The sequence below is a fragment of the Ochotona curzoniae genome, unplaced genomic scaffold (genome assembly GCF_017591425.1).
Source record: "Ochotona curzoniae isolate NIBS_2020 unplaced genomic scaffold, NIBS_Ocur_1.0 scaffold_4683, whole genome shotgun sequence".
Classification (NCBI taxonomy): Eukaryota; Metazoa; Chordata; class Mammalia; order Lagomorpha; family Ochotonidae; genus Ochotona; species Ochotona curzoniae.
In genome coordinates, this window is record NW_024467121.1 from 3,551,742 (window position 1) to 3,570,395 (window position 18,654).

Below are 18,654 nucleotides of genomic sequence, written 5' to 3' on the forward strand. Positions count from 1 at the left end.
CTCCTTCTGCTTCAATTAGTGCTTTCCAGGTTTCCAGAACAGAGGACTCAAGGGTGGAAAGTTTTTTAAAATTCCAATTGCCTTGACTAGTATTTATTTGTGTTATTCATCTTTCTATCCTTACAGGTTAAATATATAAAGTCCAAAGCCAAGTAACATGAGTCCTTTGATCAGATTTCAATGAAATCTAGATATTAACTACTTGGAAAGAAGAGATCTTTGGTTAAATTATAATAAAACACACATTTAATAAAATGTTTTTAGAAAAAAATACATTCTTTAAAATTCTCAAAAAAATTATTTGGTTGAGAGGAAGAGAGAGTGCCAGCTCCTGTCAACAGATCCTTCCCTCAATGTCTGCAATGGCCAGAATAGGGCCAGGCTTATATCAAGAGCTGGGAACTTAATCCAGTTTTCCCACAGGGATAGTCCCCAGAGTCTGAACTTAACAGGAAGCTGGAATCAGCACATGGGTATTGAACCCAGGAGCTTTAATAGGGAATATAGTTGTCTTAGCCAGCTTTTTGACCCTCAGCCCAAATTTTATATATTTTATTTATATTTTACGAATAGTTCATATTGGATGGTTTCAAATAATGATATTATAAGTACTTTTAAGGATGTCTGAAAAATAACATCTTTTTAGCACCTTCTAAATATCAATAACACATATCTTATCCTACCTATTTTCACATATTATCGATTTATTTTTGTATTTGACAAAATTAAGGCTAAGGAATTTAAGTCCAGTTTGAGATTTAAGTCCAAGTTGAGCTTACTGATTCTAAAATCCATGTTCCTTTATTTCTTTATGTGACATTACTTGCACCTAAAACTTGTATTACATCTTTTGGTGATCATTATTATACCTAGTTTGTTGAAGTTCTTAATTTTTCTTTATTCTCTTTTTCCGTAACAGGATGAACGGATTGGAGAGTGGAAGGGGAGGGAAAAAGAGAAAGAGGAGTTCAGGGTTTGGCAATATTGAATTATGAAAGCAGTGAAACCGGACATATGCTAACAGAAATTTGGGCACATGTCACACCTAATTTCCTTTCATTTTACAGGGCAAACACTAAAACCTGAGCCCACACCAGCTCCTCAAGACAGTAGGTGTTTTCTCATTTTCTGATTTGCACATTGAAATTTATGTTTGGTTTTCTTTTCCTTTCTCAACAGAAAAATTATTTACTGTAAGAGGACAGTGAGTGAAAGTTCTTATGTCTGTGAGAAGGTCCTAAAAAATTAGGTCTTCCTCTGTAAGAAGAATCTCATATGCTTGAACATAATGGCTATTAATATGGTTTCTCAAGGGCTTGTGAATCAGATCCAAGGCTCCAGATTTCTTCTTTTATAGCACATGGCCAATAGCCAATGGCTGCTGGAACAAACTTAGTGACTTGAAACAACATGCACTTGTTCTCTTGCAGTTACGGAAGCCAAATCTGAGGTCGGTTTCCTGGGCCCAAATCCAGAGGTCACCAGCACTGTTCTCCCTAGGGACTCTGAGAGGGAATCTATGTTCTTGCTTTTATCAGAATCTGGAGCTGCATTCTTTGCAATTCATGCTTCACATCCCCTTCTTCGTGGACAAAGTAGCAACATCTTACTTCATACTGCTTCTTTTTTACACAGTTAATACTCCTCCTACTGGCTTTGTAAATAAACCTGTTATTGCACACCTAGATAACCTTGATCTCCCAAAACCTTTCATCAGAGCCACAAGCTCCTCTTTTCATTATAAGATAGCACTCGTGGATTCCACAGATAAGGACCTGGCTGTGGTTTGGCGGCCTTGGTCTGTCTCCTCTAGCAGAGAACCTTAGAGTTTTCAGGTTTGGAAGAAACCTTAGGAGTCCTCACATTGAAGGAGACAAGTCCATCTGTTGAAAGTTCCTTTCAGATTGGGATGAAATCTGATTTCTTATAGTACTGACCGATTTAGAACATCGTGGGTGCACATGTGTAAATCCTTCCAACTGTGCTCTCTACCAGGGAAGGTAGCATGGGGAGTTCTTTAACCCAATAAAGACACATGGAAATTAGTTGAGTGGAGTCCATGGCTATAGGCGAGTCAGCCTGTGTTTGACATAGACATTCTATTTATTCTGGGCACTCAGGGTGGCAGGCACCTCTGTTATAGCAGATTAGTACTGTTTATTTTCATGTACCATGCTACTATATTCTTTAATTTGAGTACAATTCCATCTTTTTCTCCCAATTTTCAGATCCTCCAGTCACTGCAGATGGCTGGGTCATTTACAAAGACTACCAGTATTATTTTAGCAAGGAGAAAGAAACCATGGACAATGCACGTGCATTTTGCAAGAAGAATTTTGGTGATCTTGTTTCTATTAAAAGTGAAAGTGAAAAGAAGTTTCTGTGGAAATATGTAAGGATGTGATTCCTTTTAAGATTGGAATAGTGACACGTGATAAACAAAAATTGTATCCACAATTGGTATTTCATGATGCAGTTTCAAATTGTGTACTGAATTTGCACCTCCTAAGGTCAGGATAATGATGTGAATGCTGAGGGTCAAGGCAAAGGTTGGATCTTCTTGTTTAATTATCAGTGCGAGGAATTAAAAACTACAAAATATATTGTAACCTGTACTTTGTGAGAAATCATCCTGAAGGGATTTGAGTATAATAATTTTATTTTCAAAGATTATTATTCTTCACAAGTTTCTAGAAATCGCTCCTGGGCCTTTTGTGTATCATACAGATTGCTTTTTATTTTTAGAAAATCTGTCTTAGTTGGACCAAACTGTTGATAGCAGATAGAACAGCTTGATAATTCCTATAAAAATCTGTCTTGGTTGTAACCAAATGATCCAGTGTCCCTGGAAGTACAGTGTATTTTTTTTTTTTTGAGAGTTCATAGCTCAGTATCTTTCTGATTAAAAATCTGTATGACATCTTCCCTGTTTGCCAGAGAAAAGGTAAGAGGGAAAACAGCCAAAATAAATGGAGCGGTACAAAGGTACTAGATTGTAACTTGATTGGTTAGTATTTTTGTGGATATTCCTAGTTTTCATTTGAAAATTCTCAGGATATTTGCTTATATTGCATAAATGCATGTATTTATCACATTTTAATATATTTTCACATACACACAATGATACCTCAAAAATTTCAGGGAAAGTAGATTCAAAAGTAAGTTTATTTTGGTGAAAAACAATTTCAAAATTTATGCATAATTTTCTCAGAATGCTGATTTTCCACAGACTTTTGGAACACCCATCATTTGCATAGATTTTGTATATTTTTTGCATTAAGTTGTATTGCCTTTTAGTACCATTTTCTACAGTTTTGTTGAAAGTACAGTTGTGTGTGTATATGTGTGTGTGCATAGTCTTTCCTTTATACACAATCCCAGTTCATTACCTTTGTTTTCAATATTGTCTTCAGCGTGTTAACCACTATAAGCAAATACTGTAGTTATTTGGAAGTACAGAGAATGACTTTAGATATCTGCTTTATAAATACAGGTTACTAAATTATGTGCATATTTTCTTTATTTCTATGAAAAATATAATTTATAACATATAATGGCATTTCTACACATATTTCTTCTTAGAAAGGGTCCAAATAGATTACCTCATTAAGACACAGATATTATTTAAGAGTTTGTTTACTAAATGATCGTAAATAAAATTACATGTAAATTTCCTTGTTTTAGGTAAACAAGAATGATGCACAGACAGCATATTTTATTGGTTTATTGGTCAGCTTGGATAAAAAGTTTGCGTAAGTAAATCAAACTAAGACAACTTTGCTTAGGATAGTGATTTCATAAAATATGTTATTTTGTTTTGCTGAATGCATTTTTAAAAAATTATACAGTGTTGTCAAATAATTTAGAAATAATCCTATTCATTTTTAAAACATTATGTTTCTCAAGTCAGAATTGGATTTGGACTTTTAAAAACATCATCTCTGCTTGATAATATCATAAAGTCATCAGTAAATCATTTCCTAAAAAGAGGTAAATTCACAAATGCTGAATTTATTTGGAAAACTATTAACTCCCTCTGAATTAACCTTGAGTCAGAGCCCAAAGACCTTGCCCTGTGGCCCCACTCACGTGAAACACATTTTCAATAAAAATCTTATTCTATTTCAATACATGGGCAGATGTCCTTGCCTCCAAAGTTTTGTGTGGCTGTTATACCCTTCTTGAGCAATGAGCAGCTCAGCTCAAGACTGTAAAGAATAGAAATGGCTTGTATTCCTTTCAGCAAGCGCTGTTTTTATCATTTCTAAAATAAGAGGGTTGAATTTGATGCTCTCTTGGTCTCTTTCCTTAGCTCACAGTCTCTAAATTTATATAATTTACAAAAATAATCATGGCCCAGCAACCTTATGACAGAGGATATGGACATCAGAATCAAAGAATGGGCCTAATGAGAAATTCTGTATTCATGGTCCCTGTAAGGAGGAGTTTTGTTTTGTGAAAATCATGACCAAGGAGTGCTGGGAGATTTTTGCTTCTGGCCCACAGCCAGAATAATAGGGATCTCCATTTCTTCCATTGCTTCATATTAAGGTAGTTTCTTCTGGAAGGGAAAAGAAAGCCATTGCATCAGATTGATCCAAAGGACCCCAGTGAGCACCCAGGTCTTGGGGGCTTTCCTGCCAGTTTGAGTCCCGATGCTCTAATCACATAGTGCCTTATGCTCCCTCCATCTTGACTGACTACCCTTTCCCAACACTAGGCTGCAGCCAATTATTCTAATCATTAGATTGTTGCAAAATTCCTGACTTTTCTTTTCCAGTTGGATGGATGGAAGCAAAGTGGATTATGTGGCCTGGGCCACAGGTGAACCCAATTTTGCAAATGAGGATGAAAACTGTGTAACTATGTATTCAAATTCAGGTAGACAATACACAAATCTTTTTGAATTTGCTTTGTGGTGTGATGTGTCAATTTCTACATCTTTAGGACAATAATTGCAAGTTGTGGGCAAGAAAAGCAGCAAGAAAGGGGAAACTTTGTATTTGCAGCACAAGTGTTGTATTTGTAAGGAGAGGGAAAGCTTACAGCTACACTAATGAATGACAGTCAGTCTTCTCAGTCCTTCCCAAATGATGAAACTTTTTTTTTCAGAATCTGATTTGAGGAAAATATCCACAATCTCTTTATCACCTTTCTCTCTCTTTAGCCTCTATTATTCTGTAAAATAGGAATACCTAAAATATTTTCTGCTATTAAGAAGATTGAATAAGATAACTTAAAACAAAGTATATGTATGTTATATATAAAGTTTAGGTTTTATTAGATTATTGCTTTTAAATAATAATCTTTGCTATTATTTTGCTATTATTTTTAAATATGCTTGCTATATATTTACATAATATATCTGTTGCATGACTTTACATAATAAATCTGAAAGTGCATGATTTTGTTTATAGGAATCTGTAAATTTGGGCTGTGGTTAGTTTAAGAGAAAGAAGCGAAGTGCTATCATGTGAACTCTTATCACTATGTAAAAATAGTATGATTATATTCTAAGTCATTTTGAGGAATCCTTATGAAATATACAGTTTTAAAGCAAGAATAAATGTTTTTGAAGACAAACATGTAGATCTAAACGAACCGTTTTGCTCCTTGCCAGGGTTTTGGAATGATATTAACTGTGGTTACCCAAATGCCTTCATTTGCCAACGGCATAACAGCAGCATCAATGCCACGGCTTTGCCTACTGTACCACCAGGCCCACGTGGTTGTAAGGAAGGGTGGCAACTTTACAATAACAAGGTACCAGAAGAATTAGGCATAATTTTGGCATAGAACAATATGTAGAGTGACAGTGTGAATCTATCTGCCCAATGTTAGAGTTCCCATACTTGATTATTCTTAAAAATATTTGGCAACAATGAATGAAAATTCCCATCCCATAGTCTCAGTGAAAATTCAGAGCCTAATTGAAATATCACTCAATAGATGGCACCTTTTATTTCAAAGGGGAATACAACTTGGCAGACAGATTGTGGCTGATGAAAGTTAAATTTTGAAATAAACCTTATCAGATTGTGAGAAAATTTATCTTCAGTTGCACTCTCCATTTTGATTTCTTTAGATTTGATTTGATTAGTACAAACATTATCTTTAGATAATTGCTTTAGTTTTTGTTCACTGTTACCTTTTCTCTCAGTGTTTCAAAATTTTCGGCTTCACTGGAGAAGAAAAAAAAAATTGGCAAGATGCACGAAAGGCTTGCATCGGACTTGGAGGAAATTTGGTATCCATTCACAATGAAAAGGAGCAAGGTATGTGGGTCTTTTTATGATCCGTGATGCACTTCAGTAGGCCATTTTTCCCATGAAATGATCAGACTTTGTTGTCTAAGTGGATGTTATCATTGTTTCCGAGGATAAAACCTACCAAGGGGCAAAATCATGGAACACTTACTGTGAAGGATTTTACTCAGTTGTAGGCACCATGCTAGCATTTTACACCAAATCCCTTTCTGTTGTCAAAGTTCTTTGAAGCAGGTATCATTGCTCATTGCTAGGTAGGAGGAAATGGTGTTCAGAGCATGTTGAGTTTAAGGAGCTTAGGCAGAGAGCATTGGAGTTGAGAAGCAAACCTGAGTTGGCCCAGCTTGAATCTCATCCCATTCCACCAAAGAAAGAGCCAAAGAAGAGTAATTCAAATACAATGAAATCAGTGAATGCCCATTGACTGCACTTTTTATCACTCATTTGTATGTTATAAAACAATGAAGCTATTACTTTAAAGGTGAGCTGAACAAATTGAAAAATGTCCTTGATTTGAATGACAGCAGAAACTAAAATATGAAAAGTGCTGAAGGAGAACAGATTATACAAGTTGCTGCATTTCTCTCAGGAGAAGTGCACTTAAGAGTGTGCACTCACTTTTCAGGGTTGCTTTTGCTCTAAAAGGCATTGTGTTAATTTCTGTCTCATTCTTTAAGAAGAAGGTTGGTTAGTGGCAGGAAATTTAGGTTAAACTGAGGAAGTGTTTGGAAGTCACTCCACTGCCAGCCGGTAAGGGCTGAAAAAACCCTTGTATCGCACACATAGAGAAAGAGAAGATATGGACTTTAAAGAATTATCCTGTGTGTCTCCAGAAGGAAGTCCTAGACTGAGTAGCAATTACAGGAAAATAGATTTAGGTTCAAAACCAGGAGTGCATTGTAACAGCTGAAAACGGCTGGTGGAGTTACTTCTTGTGGGAGATCAGGTTTCTAAAAGGCTATGAAAATGCTTTAACTGGAATGTTCTCAAACAATGTGCCACACAAGTCACTCAGAGTGGCTGGCAAGTGTGGAATATGCCCGTTTGGGAGAATATCGTATAGAAGCAATGTGGACTGGATATTCTGTAAATTTTTCTTTGGTTCTGAGAGTTTCAGATTTCCCACATAATTTATCAAGAAAAGTGATGTGTCTCAAAAACTGTTTAAGAAGAAGGAAGACACCAGTAACCTGCATGGTGCTTTCCCTAACCTTTCTTTTAGTGTACAAAGGCAGTCACATGCTCTCTTAATTACAGGGTACCACAAACCAACCCAGCTTTCCCTGAGGATCTTTGACACGTTCCACAACTTGCCAGGGAGTGAAAGAAAGGATCAATCCACGGCACCTAGTGTAAGGATGCAACACGCACATTTCTCGAACTGGCTTACTTCAGGCTTAGCTATTCAGCAAAGAAACACAAGAATTGATTTCCTCTCAGAACCACAAAGTATTGATTCCTGGCACAAAGAAATTAGAACCTGGGTAATGGAGGAGTGGAGTGCAGAAGGAAACAATTTTCAGATTAAATAACATTATTCCTGGCAAAACAGGCTTACGTGGTTGCATTCTTATTGTGGTTGTTGGCAGAGAAAGAGAAGTGAGTGCTAAATATTGGCAGGTAGAGCTTTTCCACATTTCATTTCAAATTGGGGATAAAGCTAAATTTATGATGTTATTTGAGAAACAAAATAAAACCCACATAAATATCTAGTCATGCTCCTTTCTCCCTAAAAAATGTTGGAAGAAAAGTTTTATTATTATTTTATCTTTAGTTCACTAAGAAGATAGTAAATCCTTGATTGAAGTGGATGCTGCCTCTATTACTGTATAGAAAGAGAAAGCGTACAGCAGTACCCTTCCACAAATGTTGTATGTTCATGAATAAACTGATCGCGGTAGATTAAGAGACAGATCTGTCCACTGCTTCTCTCCAATAATGGCTGCAACAGGATGAAGCTAGAAGTCAAGAACTCAATTTTGGACCCCTATGTGTGTGGCAGGTGCCCAAGTACTTGGGCGATCTTCCACGGCTTTCTGAGGCGTATGTGCAGGGAACTGGTTTGGAAGCAAAGCAGCAAGGACTTGAAGCAGAGCTCCAAAATGATATGCCAGCAGCACAGGCAACAGCTTAGATCACGACATCACAGTTCCAGCCCCTAGTTTGCATTTTGTATTAGTGCCTCTAAATGCCTCCCTGTCCTATTTTATATTTACTTTTTAAAGCATGAACAATTACAAATTATTGTCCTATAGAGTAGATGCTCTTCTTCCAGGAATCACTGGCAATGTCAACTGGGCTGCTTCTTGCATGGTGGTACACAGTGCATCCTAGCTTGGTATGCAAAGGCTGGAAAGTGGCGCCTGGGAGCAACTTCTTGCCCTGGTGTGTTCAGACAGGGCAGAACTGCCTGCCACTGGCCTTGATGAAAGCTTCTATTCTAAGGAATTTTTCAAAGTCCAAAGCTCATTTGATAGCACAAGACTAAGCTTAGAACATTTCATTTTCATGATATGTGCTTTTCATCAAGGATAAAGATATTTTGAATATTTTCCATATTTTGAATTTTCATTCCCCAGTTTTAAAATTATTTTCTGAACTTTGTTCCAGTATTTCTGACCTATCATATGAAGGACTCCACTTTCAATGTCTGGACTGGACTCAATGATATCAATTCCGAGCACACGTTCCTTTGGACAGATGGGAGAGGAGTTCATTACACAAACTGGGGTAAAGGCTTTCCTGGAGGACGAAGAAGCAGTCTTTCTTATGAAGATGTAAGTATCAGTTTCAGGGCAACTTTTTCTATTCTGTTAACTTGTATAGATCATCATATCATTGATAAATCTCCTAAGAGGACTTGATCACAGCATTCCTTACTCTAGCCTATTCTTTCACATTTTAACTGTTTCAGATTGAGCCACCCATAAGAAAAAAGGCTTAAATTTAGCTAAGAATTCTTTGGAGGTGGGGAAAATGGGCAGTGGGAAAAGCAGCACCTTGCTGAGCCTGTTACAATCAGGAGAAACATTTGTCCCCAAAAGTATCAACTTTTTTTTTTTTTTTTGCATCGGCTTCCCCATGTCCCCTGCAGCTGTTAGGGTATTGGTGGTGTAATTTTGAAAGCTGCTACTACTTCTAAAGATGCCATCAGCATTATCATGATCATTGCTGAGGTCACATTAATTTTTAAAGTACTTATTGTGTGCTAGTCTTTTAAATTTGTCAAAATGTGCTTTTTAAAAATTTGCTTTGGGAGTACATGTACTGTATTTGTCAAAGGAGATAGGCCAGCATGCCAAGAATGCAGAACAGAAAGAGGAAGGGAACCTCTGGCCTCTACGATGTTGGTGAGCCACATGCTGCATTTCATCAATTTGAGGATACACACTTTTCATACATGAACATTTCTACAGTAAGATTCATACCCATCATCAATGGCACGTCAGAGTTTGATCAGTAGTTATTCATTACAGGAATATACAATAACAGAATATTTTTCAATTGGTGATGTCCAAAATGCAATGAAATCCTGCAATTGCTTATCTATCTTGGGTCTTATTTCATGGAGGTGATACCTGTTCCTCACTGTTTAACTGCCTGAACTAAACTTTTTTATTCAAATGACAGTCTAGATGCAAACCTGAACTTTTATAGCGTTGGGCTGCTGCTTCCACTGCTGCCACAGCCTAACCATGTAAATGGAAATGCTTAGGGGCACGGGCAGAGGCCATTTCCAGGAATTTGCTATCAGTATAAGGTCATGAACTACCCTATCGGCTACACCTCATCCAAGCCTTTGGGAAGCTGGGTTTGATCATCTGATCTCACATCAATCTTCCTTCTACTTCCCCATTCCTTTGAAATGAAAAATGCATATTTCAAACACGCATCTCCCTTTCTCCCTTTCTCTCACACACACTCACTTACTTACCATAAGACACACTTTGACAAATGTTCTTGTACCTCAGTTACCTAATCTCTAAAGTGAACACAGTCACAGTACCTAACTCATAGGATGTATGTATATTGAATTAATACATAAAACATTATGAATGAGTGTAAACTGTAATATTATAACCAAAATTTTCATCTGATACTGGATAAAAACTGTCAGGTTCAGGTTTAGGTTTGGAAGTTTTTTTTTTCAGATGTATTTATTTTTATTAAAAGGAAGACTTACAGAGAGAAGAGATAGATCTTCCATCCACTTGTTTACTCCCCAAGTTACACAACAGCCAGAGCTGAGCTGAGCTGAGGCCAGGAGCCAGGAGCTTCTTCCAGGTCTCCCACGTGAGTGCAGGGTCCCGAGGCTTTAGGCCATCCTCGACTGCTTTCCCAGGCCACAAACAGGGAGCTGTATGGGAAGTGGAGCAGCTGAGACTCGAACCAGTGCTCATATGGGATCCTGGTGCATGCAAGGCAAGGATTTAGCTACTAGGCCATCATGCCAGGCCTGGGTTTGGAGGCTTAATGGATTATTTTATTCACTTTTGGTTGAGATACTATCCTTTGGGTTAAAATTAACCAGGCAGGTTTAAATATTTTTGGGGAGTGTATGATATATATCTATTTTTTCCATTATTTATTAATTTTTATATCATTTTATGACACAGTTTCATAGACTCTTGGATTCCCCCAGCCCCTCCCAAACCCTCCCCCGTATTGAATTCCCCCATATTGTTATAGTAGTACAATTCATAACCAGTCATGATTCCTTGATTGCGGGCATGGACCATGTGGAGAGTCCAGCATCTTATTGTCTAGATAAATTCAACAGTTTCATTGGGAGACCATCCTTGGTCTGAAAGTAGAGCTGACAGAATATCTTCTCCTCCAATGAGATGTCACTACACAACTTCCACAACAGGAAGAAACATGGAAATTAACAACATCATGAAGTTAATTAATATGGTATTGAGTGACCAATATGTTAGAAAATGCAAGTTCTTAACCGCATCCTGTAACTACTTCCTTGACATCTCAATTTTAGTATATGCACAACCAGCTGCTATAAACCTTTTTTTCCCCCTCCCAAGCTAACATGTTTTTGAGTTTAACCTAAATCAGAGTGGCACAGGAACAGTGGAAGCATCAACATTAACATCCATCATATATATAACAGCTGAGTACAAACTTAACAGCAAAGTTTCTATGCAGTTACATCTTGTTTAGCATTAATAGTCATAAATTGGTAAAGTTTTTTTGGGGGAGAATCTTAAGCCACAGTTTAAACTTTGCAGTATATAGTGATTAAGCATAGTTCTACAGAACTTTGCATTTTAACAATTGAAAAATAGAAAAGTTTTAGGCAGATGAGCAGGGAAATCCCCAACAACCTAGTGGGTGAGGAGGAATTTAACTCTACATTCTACCCAGTAAAATCCGGGAGAAGCAAATAGGGAGCCTGACCAGTAAATACAGGCTGAGCGATTATAGGTTAGCTGGCCTTTTCCCTGGCTAGTCCAGGCTTTCTCTATCAGTGTCTCTATCTGAAAAGCCAAATGATATTTTTCTAGTTCTGGCATACTCCCTTGTAAGAGTATAAGTAAGATGTGAAGCCTTTCTAGCTAAATTAGCAATTTTCTTTGAATCTATGATAACATGTCTGTAAATTAGCAGAGCAATGATAGAGGTCTGACCAAGACTCCGTATTTTGGTGCAGGCATCCCAAATGGGTGCTGCTTTGAGTCCCTGCTGTTCCACTTCTGATCCACCTCCCTGCTGATGTCCTAACAAAACAATGGAGGATGGCCCAAGTCTTTGGACCCCAGCACCCATGTGGAAGTTCTAGCTCTCAGCTGTGGCTGTTACAGCCATTTGGAACCAGCAATGGAAAATTTCTCTGTCTCTGTCCCCTCTCTCTAACTCCGCCTTTCCAGTGATAAATAAACCTTTAATAATGATAGATACAAAATATGCTTATTTTCTTTTACCAATAAGGTGTCTGAGTTTGAATAATAAGCGTCTGTGTGGGGAGAATATTGTATTCTCTAATGTCTTTCGTTTGAAGTCTGAAGTTTGATAGTAATTAACAAGATCTCTGATAGCAGCGTTGTTCAGCCACATCGTTCAAATTTATCCATCCTGCTTTTTTTGTTTGTTTTGCTTCTAATTTGGATAATGAGTTCAAGTGGACCAGCATGGTTGGGTGTACAGGAATCACGTATTAAACGTGTTCATTAGGATGCCCTTAAACTTTTGAAGCTAGGGAACAGAAAGTTTGTTTTCTTTTGATTAATTGACTTAAGTAATTTTGATTTGTGGTTGTTTTCCTTTTCTTCACCATAATTACACAGGCAGACTGTGTGGCTATTATTGGAGGGAAATCAAGAGAGGCTGGGAAATGGATGGATGACACCTGTGACAGTAAGCAAGGCTATGTATGCCAGATGCCTTCCGGTAAGTCCTGTCATGCTCTACCTGCTCGTAAGAGTTAGCTTTTATTATGACCACTTCCATGTGCATCAATAAATCTGCTTTATTCTTGCTTGCATCCATGTGTACCTGTGGCAGACAAAGTGGGTAGTATTTTCTAAACTTCATTCATGAGTGTGCTCTTTGATTCATTGCTAGAAAGCTTTGTACAGACTAATTTTGTTAGAAAATTGGGGTATTTACTTACCCAGATATCTTTTTTTCCCCCAAAACATGTTTCTATTTATATGAAGAGCAGAATTACACAGTGGGAGATGTGAAGTTTTTTCACCTGCTGGATCATTTGTCAGATGGCTGCAATAGCCAGGTTTGGAAATGAAATATGAGGGCCATTATCCACTGCCTTCCCATGCGCATGTGCAGGAAGCTGGATGGAAAGTGTGGAGGAGTCAGTACTTGCCCCAAACACTACAATTTAGGATGCCAGTGTCATTTACTGCATTAGCTACAGTCCTCATTTCTTGAATCCCTTTTAAATGTCAGAACTGAAATAACTCAGTTCAACTCACAAAACTTGAGACATATTGGCACAAAACATCATAAATAGTTCACTCTCTGTTCCATAGTATATCTTTTTTAAAAAGGGAGTTATTTATGTTTATTGCAAAGGTAGATTTACAGAGAGGAGAGACAGAAAAATCTTCTTTCTTCTGATTCAGTCCTCAACAGTCTCTGTGGTTGGAGCTAAGCTGATCAAAACTAAGAGCCAGTAGTCTCTTCTGCGTGTTCCATGAAGGCGCAAGGTCCCAAGGACTGGAGCCATTCTTTACTGCTTTTCCAGGCCATCCACAGAGAGCTGGATTGGAAGTTGAACAGATAGCACACAAACCAATGCCCATATTAGGTGCTGATGCTTGCAGGTTAGAAGATTAGTCTATTGAGCCACCGTCAGGGCCCCTCTCCTCCTCCCCTCGCTCCTCCTCTGCCTCTCTGTGACTTTGCCTTCCAAGTGAAACAAGGCACAACACTTAAAAAAATATATGAGCATTCTTGCTTGTTCTTAGATATCAGAGAGAACGCTTCTCCCCATTTCACATGTTTTTTGTTGACTTCTTCTATATGACCTGTATTATTTTAAAGTGCATTCCCATCATTCATAGTTTGCTCACATTTTTTTTATCCTGAAGGAAAATTGAATTTTATCAAATGTTTTCTCTGGATTGAAGATGAATACTTTTGTTTGTAAAATAATGCTGTTGACTGTGGTACATCATATTTGTGGATCTGTCTGTATTTAAACAATTGTACATACCTGGGATGAATCCTATTTCACCATGGAGAAAATCCTTTTAATGGGTTATTGGATTCGACTTTCCAGTATTTTGTTGGGAACTTTTGCATCTCTCTGCATCAAGAATTTTGTCCTGTAGCTTTATTTTTGTTGGTGTTGTTTTTGAGTCCTGGTCTTGTTTCAGTTATCAGGTTAATGCTGGACACAAAGAATGAATTTGGAAGAATTCCTCTGTGTCTTTGGAATAATTTAAGAGGTTTGGACATTCACTGTTCCTTAAATGTCTAAGGAAGTTCAGCAGTGAAACCATCTAGTCTTCAACTTTTCTTTGATGGGAGTGACTTATATTACTGATCAAATCCTCAATACCCTCTATTCATGATTCATTGTAAGGTATATGCTTTTAGGAGTTTGTTCATTTCCTCTGGATTATCAAGTTATGATTTCTTTAAAAAATGATTTTTGAGATACAAAATCTCTCTCTCTTTCACACACACACACACACACACACACACACACACACACACACACACACACACAGAAAGAGAGAGAGAAAAACTTTCCATTTGCTGGTTCATGCCCCAAATGGCCACAGCAACCAGATTGAAGCCAGTAACTAGAAACTCCGTTGGGATGTGCATGGATGGCAGGTGCCCAAGCATGGAGCCTTGTTCTCCACTGCCTTCTCAGGCACTTTGTCAGGGAGATGGGTCAGAAATGGAATAGCCAGGACTCGAACTGGTGCTCTGACCATGATGCTCTGGATGACAGTGTTTCAAGCAGTGCTTAACCCACTGGTCAAAGCAGGCTGACGCCTCTCCAGCAACTCATTTTTTTGTATCTGATCTTATTTATTTGCATCTTCTTCCCCTCCCCCACCTCTTCTGACTCTAACTTGGGTTTGTTAATGTTGTTTTCCTTTCAGAAGCCAAGTCTTCATTTTGTTGATATTTTTTTCTACCTCGAAAACTCTCTTAATTCATTTGTTTCTAATATGGTTTTTAATGTAAGCATTACTTGCTATATATGTCTGTCTAGGTAGTGTTTTTGGTGGACCCGATGGATTTTGGTACGTTATGTTTCTATTTGCATTTGTTTTAAGGAAGTGTTAAGGTTCCTTATTAATTTATTCCTTGATTCACTGGTTGCTCAGATGTGAATTGTTTAATTTCCATATATTTATGTAGATTCCATAATTTTTGTTATTGATATCTAGCTTCATTGCTTTACAATCAGTAAAAGTACTAAAAGTGATTTTTATTTTTAAAAATTTATTGAGATTTGTTTTATGATCTACAGTATGATCTGTTCTGGAGCATGTTTTATGTGTTTTTGGGAAGAATTGTGTTATGCAGATGGATGGAATGTTCTGTAAATATCTGTTGGCCTAATTTAGAGAGTCTAGTTTTGATGTTTGTTGATTTTCTTTTGGAATGATCTGTTTCTGGAATTGAGGTGTTTAAGTCATGTACTTCTCTGATCTTTAGGTCTGTTGCTGTTTGTTTTATGTATTTGGGTGCACCAATATTGAGTGCATATCTGTTTATAAATTTGGCTCAATTTGCTGAATCAAATGCTTTTAATTAAGCTTTTGGTTTTGATATATGCAATATGTATTTCTGGTCATGCTTCCTTTTGGATTATATTTATATGGAATTATCTTATTCTTTTTGCTTGCAGTCTATATATATTGTTAAGGCTGACAAAGTTTCTTGTAGCAGTTCAGTTTTGCATTGTATTCTCTCAGTCACTATATGGGATTCAAGAGATTGGAAGTTTTAATCCATTGATATTTGAGGTGATTATTGGTAGTGTAAGTCTTACTACTGCCATTTCAATACTTGCTTTCTAGTTTTATTGTATTTCCTTGTTTATTTGTTAAATGTATTATACAATTCAATTTTGGTAAATGTACCACAGATTTTAGCAGGTTTTTGCTTTGTGCTCACTATTAGAGTTACAAAAAGCAACTTTTGGACATAGAAAGTTATTTTGAAATGATAGTAACTTTGCTTATAAAGATAGGAAAAAAAGCAAAGAAGAAAAACATGTAAGGAATATTAATGAAGAACCCACACCTACACGCCTTCCACATCTGCATTTTGGATTTCTGATGCTGTATTTTGTGTCTTATTATGTTGCTTATCTCTATACACATTAATGCAGTTAATTCTTAAAATCATTAAAAATACTAAAACCACAAATGGTTTATAATCCATACTTACACTACCAGGGTATCCTAGATTTATGTAGTTACTTTTATCATGGAACTTTCTATCTTTGGATTTTTCTTCTCATCCATTAGTCTCTCTGTCTCTCTTCAGTGTGAGTAACTCCCTATAGCATTTCTCGTAAGACAGATCTGAGGTTACAAATCCTCTCAACTTTGTATTGTTGGAACATCTTTAAGCTCTTCACAGCTAACTGACAACTTGCTAGGTACAGTGGTATCAGTTGGCAAGTTTTTTCCGTTGATTCTGTGAAAGTCTCATTCTGCTCCTTTCTGCCCTGTAAGCTATCTGGTGAGGAGTCCGCAATCAGTCAAACCGGGATCTTGTTAGTTTCTTTTCGGTTTCAGTTTCAAGGACCTCCTCTTTCTCTTTAACATCAAGACAGCTTGATTATAATATGTTGTGGTAAGCTGTGGAGTTGAATCTGACCCCTAACCTTTGATTTTCCCAAACCTGAACAGTTGTATCCTTCTGTAAGTTTGGTTGAACATGATTTTTTTTGAACATGCTCAATTGTGTCTTCACGTCCTGCTTAAGCCTCAGTAACTTGTACATTTGCTCTTTTCATAAAACTTTCCATAAGCTTCCATCTGTTCTTCTTGATTTCTTTGTCCTCAATTGTGTTTTCACTGATTGACTCTTCTCTTTGAGCCATTCTGCTGCTGATGCCTTTTATTATGGTTTAAATTTCATTTACTGTACTTGGTGTTTCATGGATTTCTGCTTCAGTTGTAAAAGTTACTCTCTTCTCTGTTAAGTCTATTAGAGTAGTAAGCTGTTTTTCTCATGTTCTCTTGAAGTTCACTGAGTTACCTTGAAACAGTTGCCAGTTGCTATCTGATTGTTTACTGTCACCTTATTTTGTTTGTTAGGTAAAGGCATAATTAATATTTATTGGAGTTTTTAAATGATTATTTCTGTATGATGTTGTGTATGCCGTGAAGGAAAACTTTCATTAGGGCCATCTTTCCAGATACTATAAATGGTCTGCTTCTCTGAGCCTGTGGATACTTCTGTTCTTTCAGCATTAGATGACTGCATAGGTCAAAATTGGCCTTAAGTCCGTTGTTAGTGTGTTGTCACATTTCAGACTCAAATTTGTACCAAATCAGCAGTGGACGTGTTCAAAATTAAGTGAAGACATGCTTAATAAGCATAGTGCATTTTGGAAAATCCTTTCCCGAAGCTGGCATAGACGTAGATGCCTAGTCCCGTGCCTACTGACCCTGCCATGCTCCACTGCATCTGAATGCCATGGCTCACTGAGTTCAGTGCAGCCTGGGATGAAGATCAAACCCAACACTGCTGCAAACAGTCACTTTCTGAAGAGGGCTCCTAGCGTTAGGAGGCCTCAACCAATCACAGGCAATGTTGGTTGAGCTATGCAAATCTGTCCAATGAGGGCTGCAGGACTATGCTTATACTAGTGCATGTCCATTCATATGCACTGACTGGGGGATACAGACTAAGGATTTTTCTGTTTCACTCCCCAAATGGCCACACTAGCTAGAGGTAGGCTGGTCTGAAGCCAGGAGGCAGGAAAGCCTTCTGCATCTCCCACATGGGTGCCGGGGCCAAAGGACTTGGGCCATCCTCTGTTGCTTTTCCAGGCCACTAGCAGCGAGTTGGATCTGAAGTGGAGCTGTCAGGACTTGAACTGGCACCCATATGGGATGCTGGCGCCACAGATGGATGATGAGCTTTTTGTTCCACTGTCCTGGCCCCACAGTAGATATGCTTTACTGCCTGCCAGAAGTTTGGGATGGATGGCAAAGGCAGCCAGCCTATTGGCCAGCAGATCTATACTAAACCATTTCTCACCTGGGTTTCACTGTCACAAAACCTTGCAGATTCTTGGGAGTCCTGCCAGGCCCACACAACGCTAACAGTGAAATATGCCAAAATATGCCCCTCCCAGGGCACACAGATCTGCCTGAGGCTTTGGTGGGATTAGAGGATGTGTCCACAGGCACTGGCCTAAGGGTTGAGGCTTTCTGGCTTCATTTGGTGTTTCCAAAGAGGACTGGCTCTGGACCTCAGGGAAACTCCCTTTCCCAACCTACTTCCCAGCAAGTGGAATGTGGCTTCGCTTTCAGACGTTGAAGAAGTCCTAGTGGGGCAGCCTTTGGCCACCCAGCTAAGGATGATCCAAAGGCTGTATTTGCTGGTACTGACTAGGGAGCAGCAGCTGCGAGACACATTCTGGCCCTGATTTTTATTGTGATCAGCCTGGCACTGGGTTTCAAGTCTAAGCATTGGAGTTCAGTTCTTTTCCCTCCTGCAGGTGGAAGGTAAGGTGTCTCTCTTTATGCTGTGCTTTTGAGCTGGGGGAGGGGTGACACAGGCAAGTCTTTCTTCCTTGCTTTCTTCAATGATTCTTAGCATTACAATCCTAATATCAGGGACTGTAGTCTCTCACTTCATTGCTAGTTCACACTGTGTGACCATGTGGCGATAATTGCCAGAGCCCCCTTACCTGCTGTCTTGA

At 38.1% G+C, this 18,654-nt stretch overlaps 1 protein-coding gene across 1 annotated transcript in view; it reads left to right on the top strand.

Moving 5' to 3' along the window:
- The window catches only part of MRC1 (mannose receptor C-type 1), a 77,283-nt gene that overhangs the window by 45,962 nt on the left and 12,667 nt on the right, over nucleotides 1-18,654 (top strand). Inside the window, exons 16-23 of the mRNA XM_040967981.1 lie at nucleotides 1,068-1,109; nucleotides 2,229-2,392; nucleotides 3,685-3,752; nucleotides 4,781-4,881; nucleotides 5,621-5,763; nucleotides 6,161-6,275; nucleotides 8,877-9,043; nucleotides 12,566-12,668. Coding sequence (XP_040823915.1) covers nucleotides 1,068-1,109; nucleotides 2,229-2,392; nucleotides 3,685-3,752; nucleotides 4,781-4,881; nucleotides 5,621-5,763; nucleotides 6,161-6,275; nucleotides 8,877-9,043; nucleotides 12,566-12,668 — 903 coding nt within the window. The remainder of the gene's footprint in view (nucleotides 1-1,067; nucleotides 1,110-2,228; nucleotides 2,393-3,684; nucleotides 3,753-4,780; nucleotides 4,882-5,620; nucleotides 5,764-6,160; nucleotides 6,276-8,876; nucleotides 9,044-12,565; nucleotides 12,669-18,654) is intronic.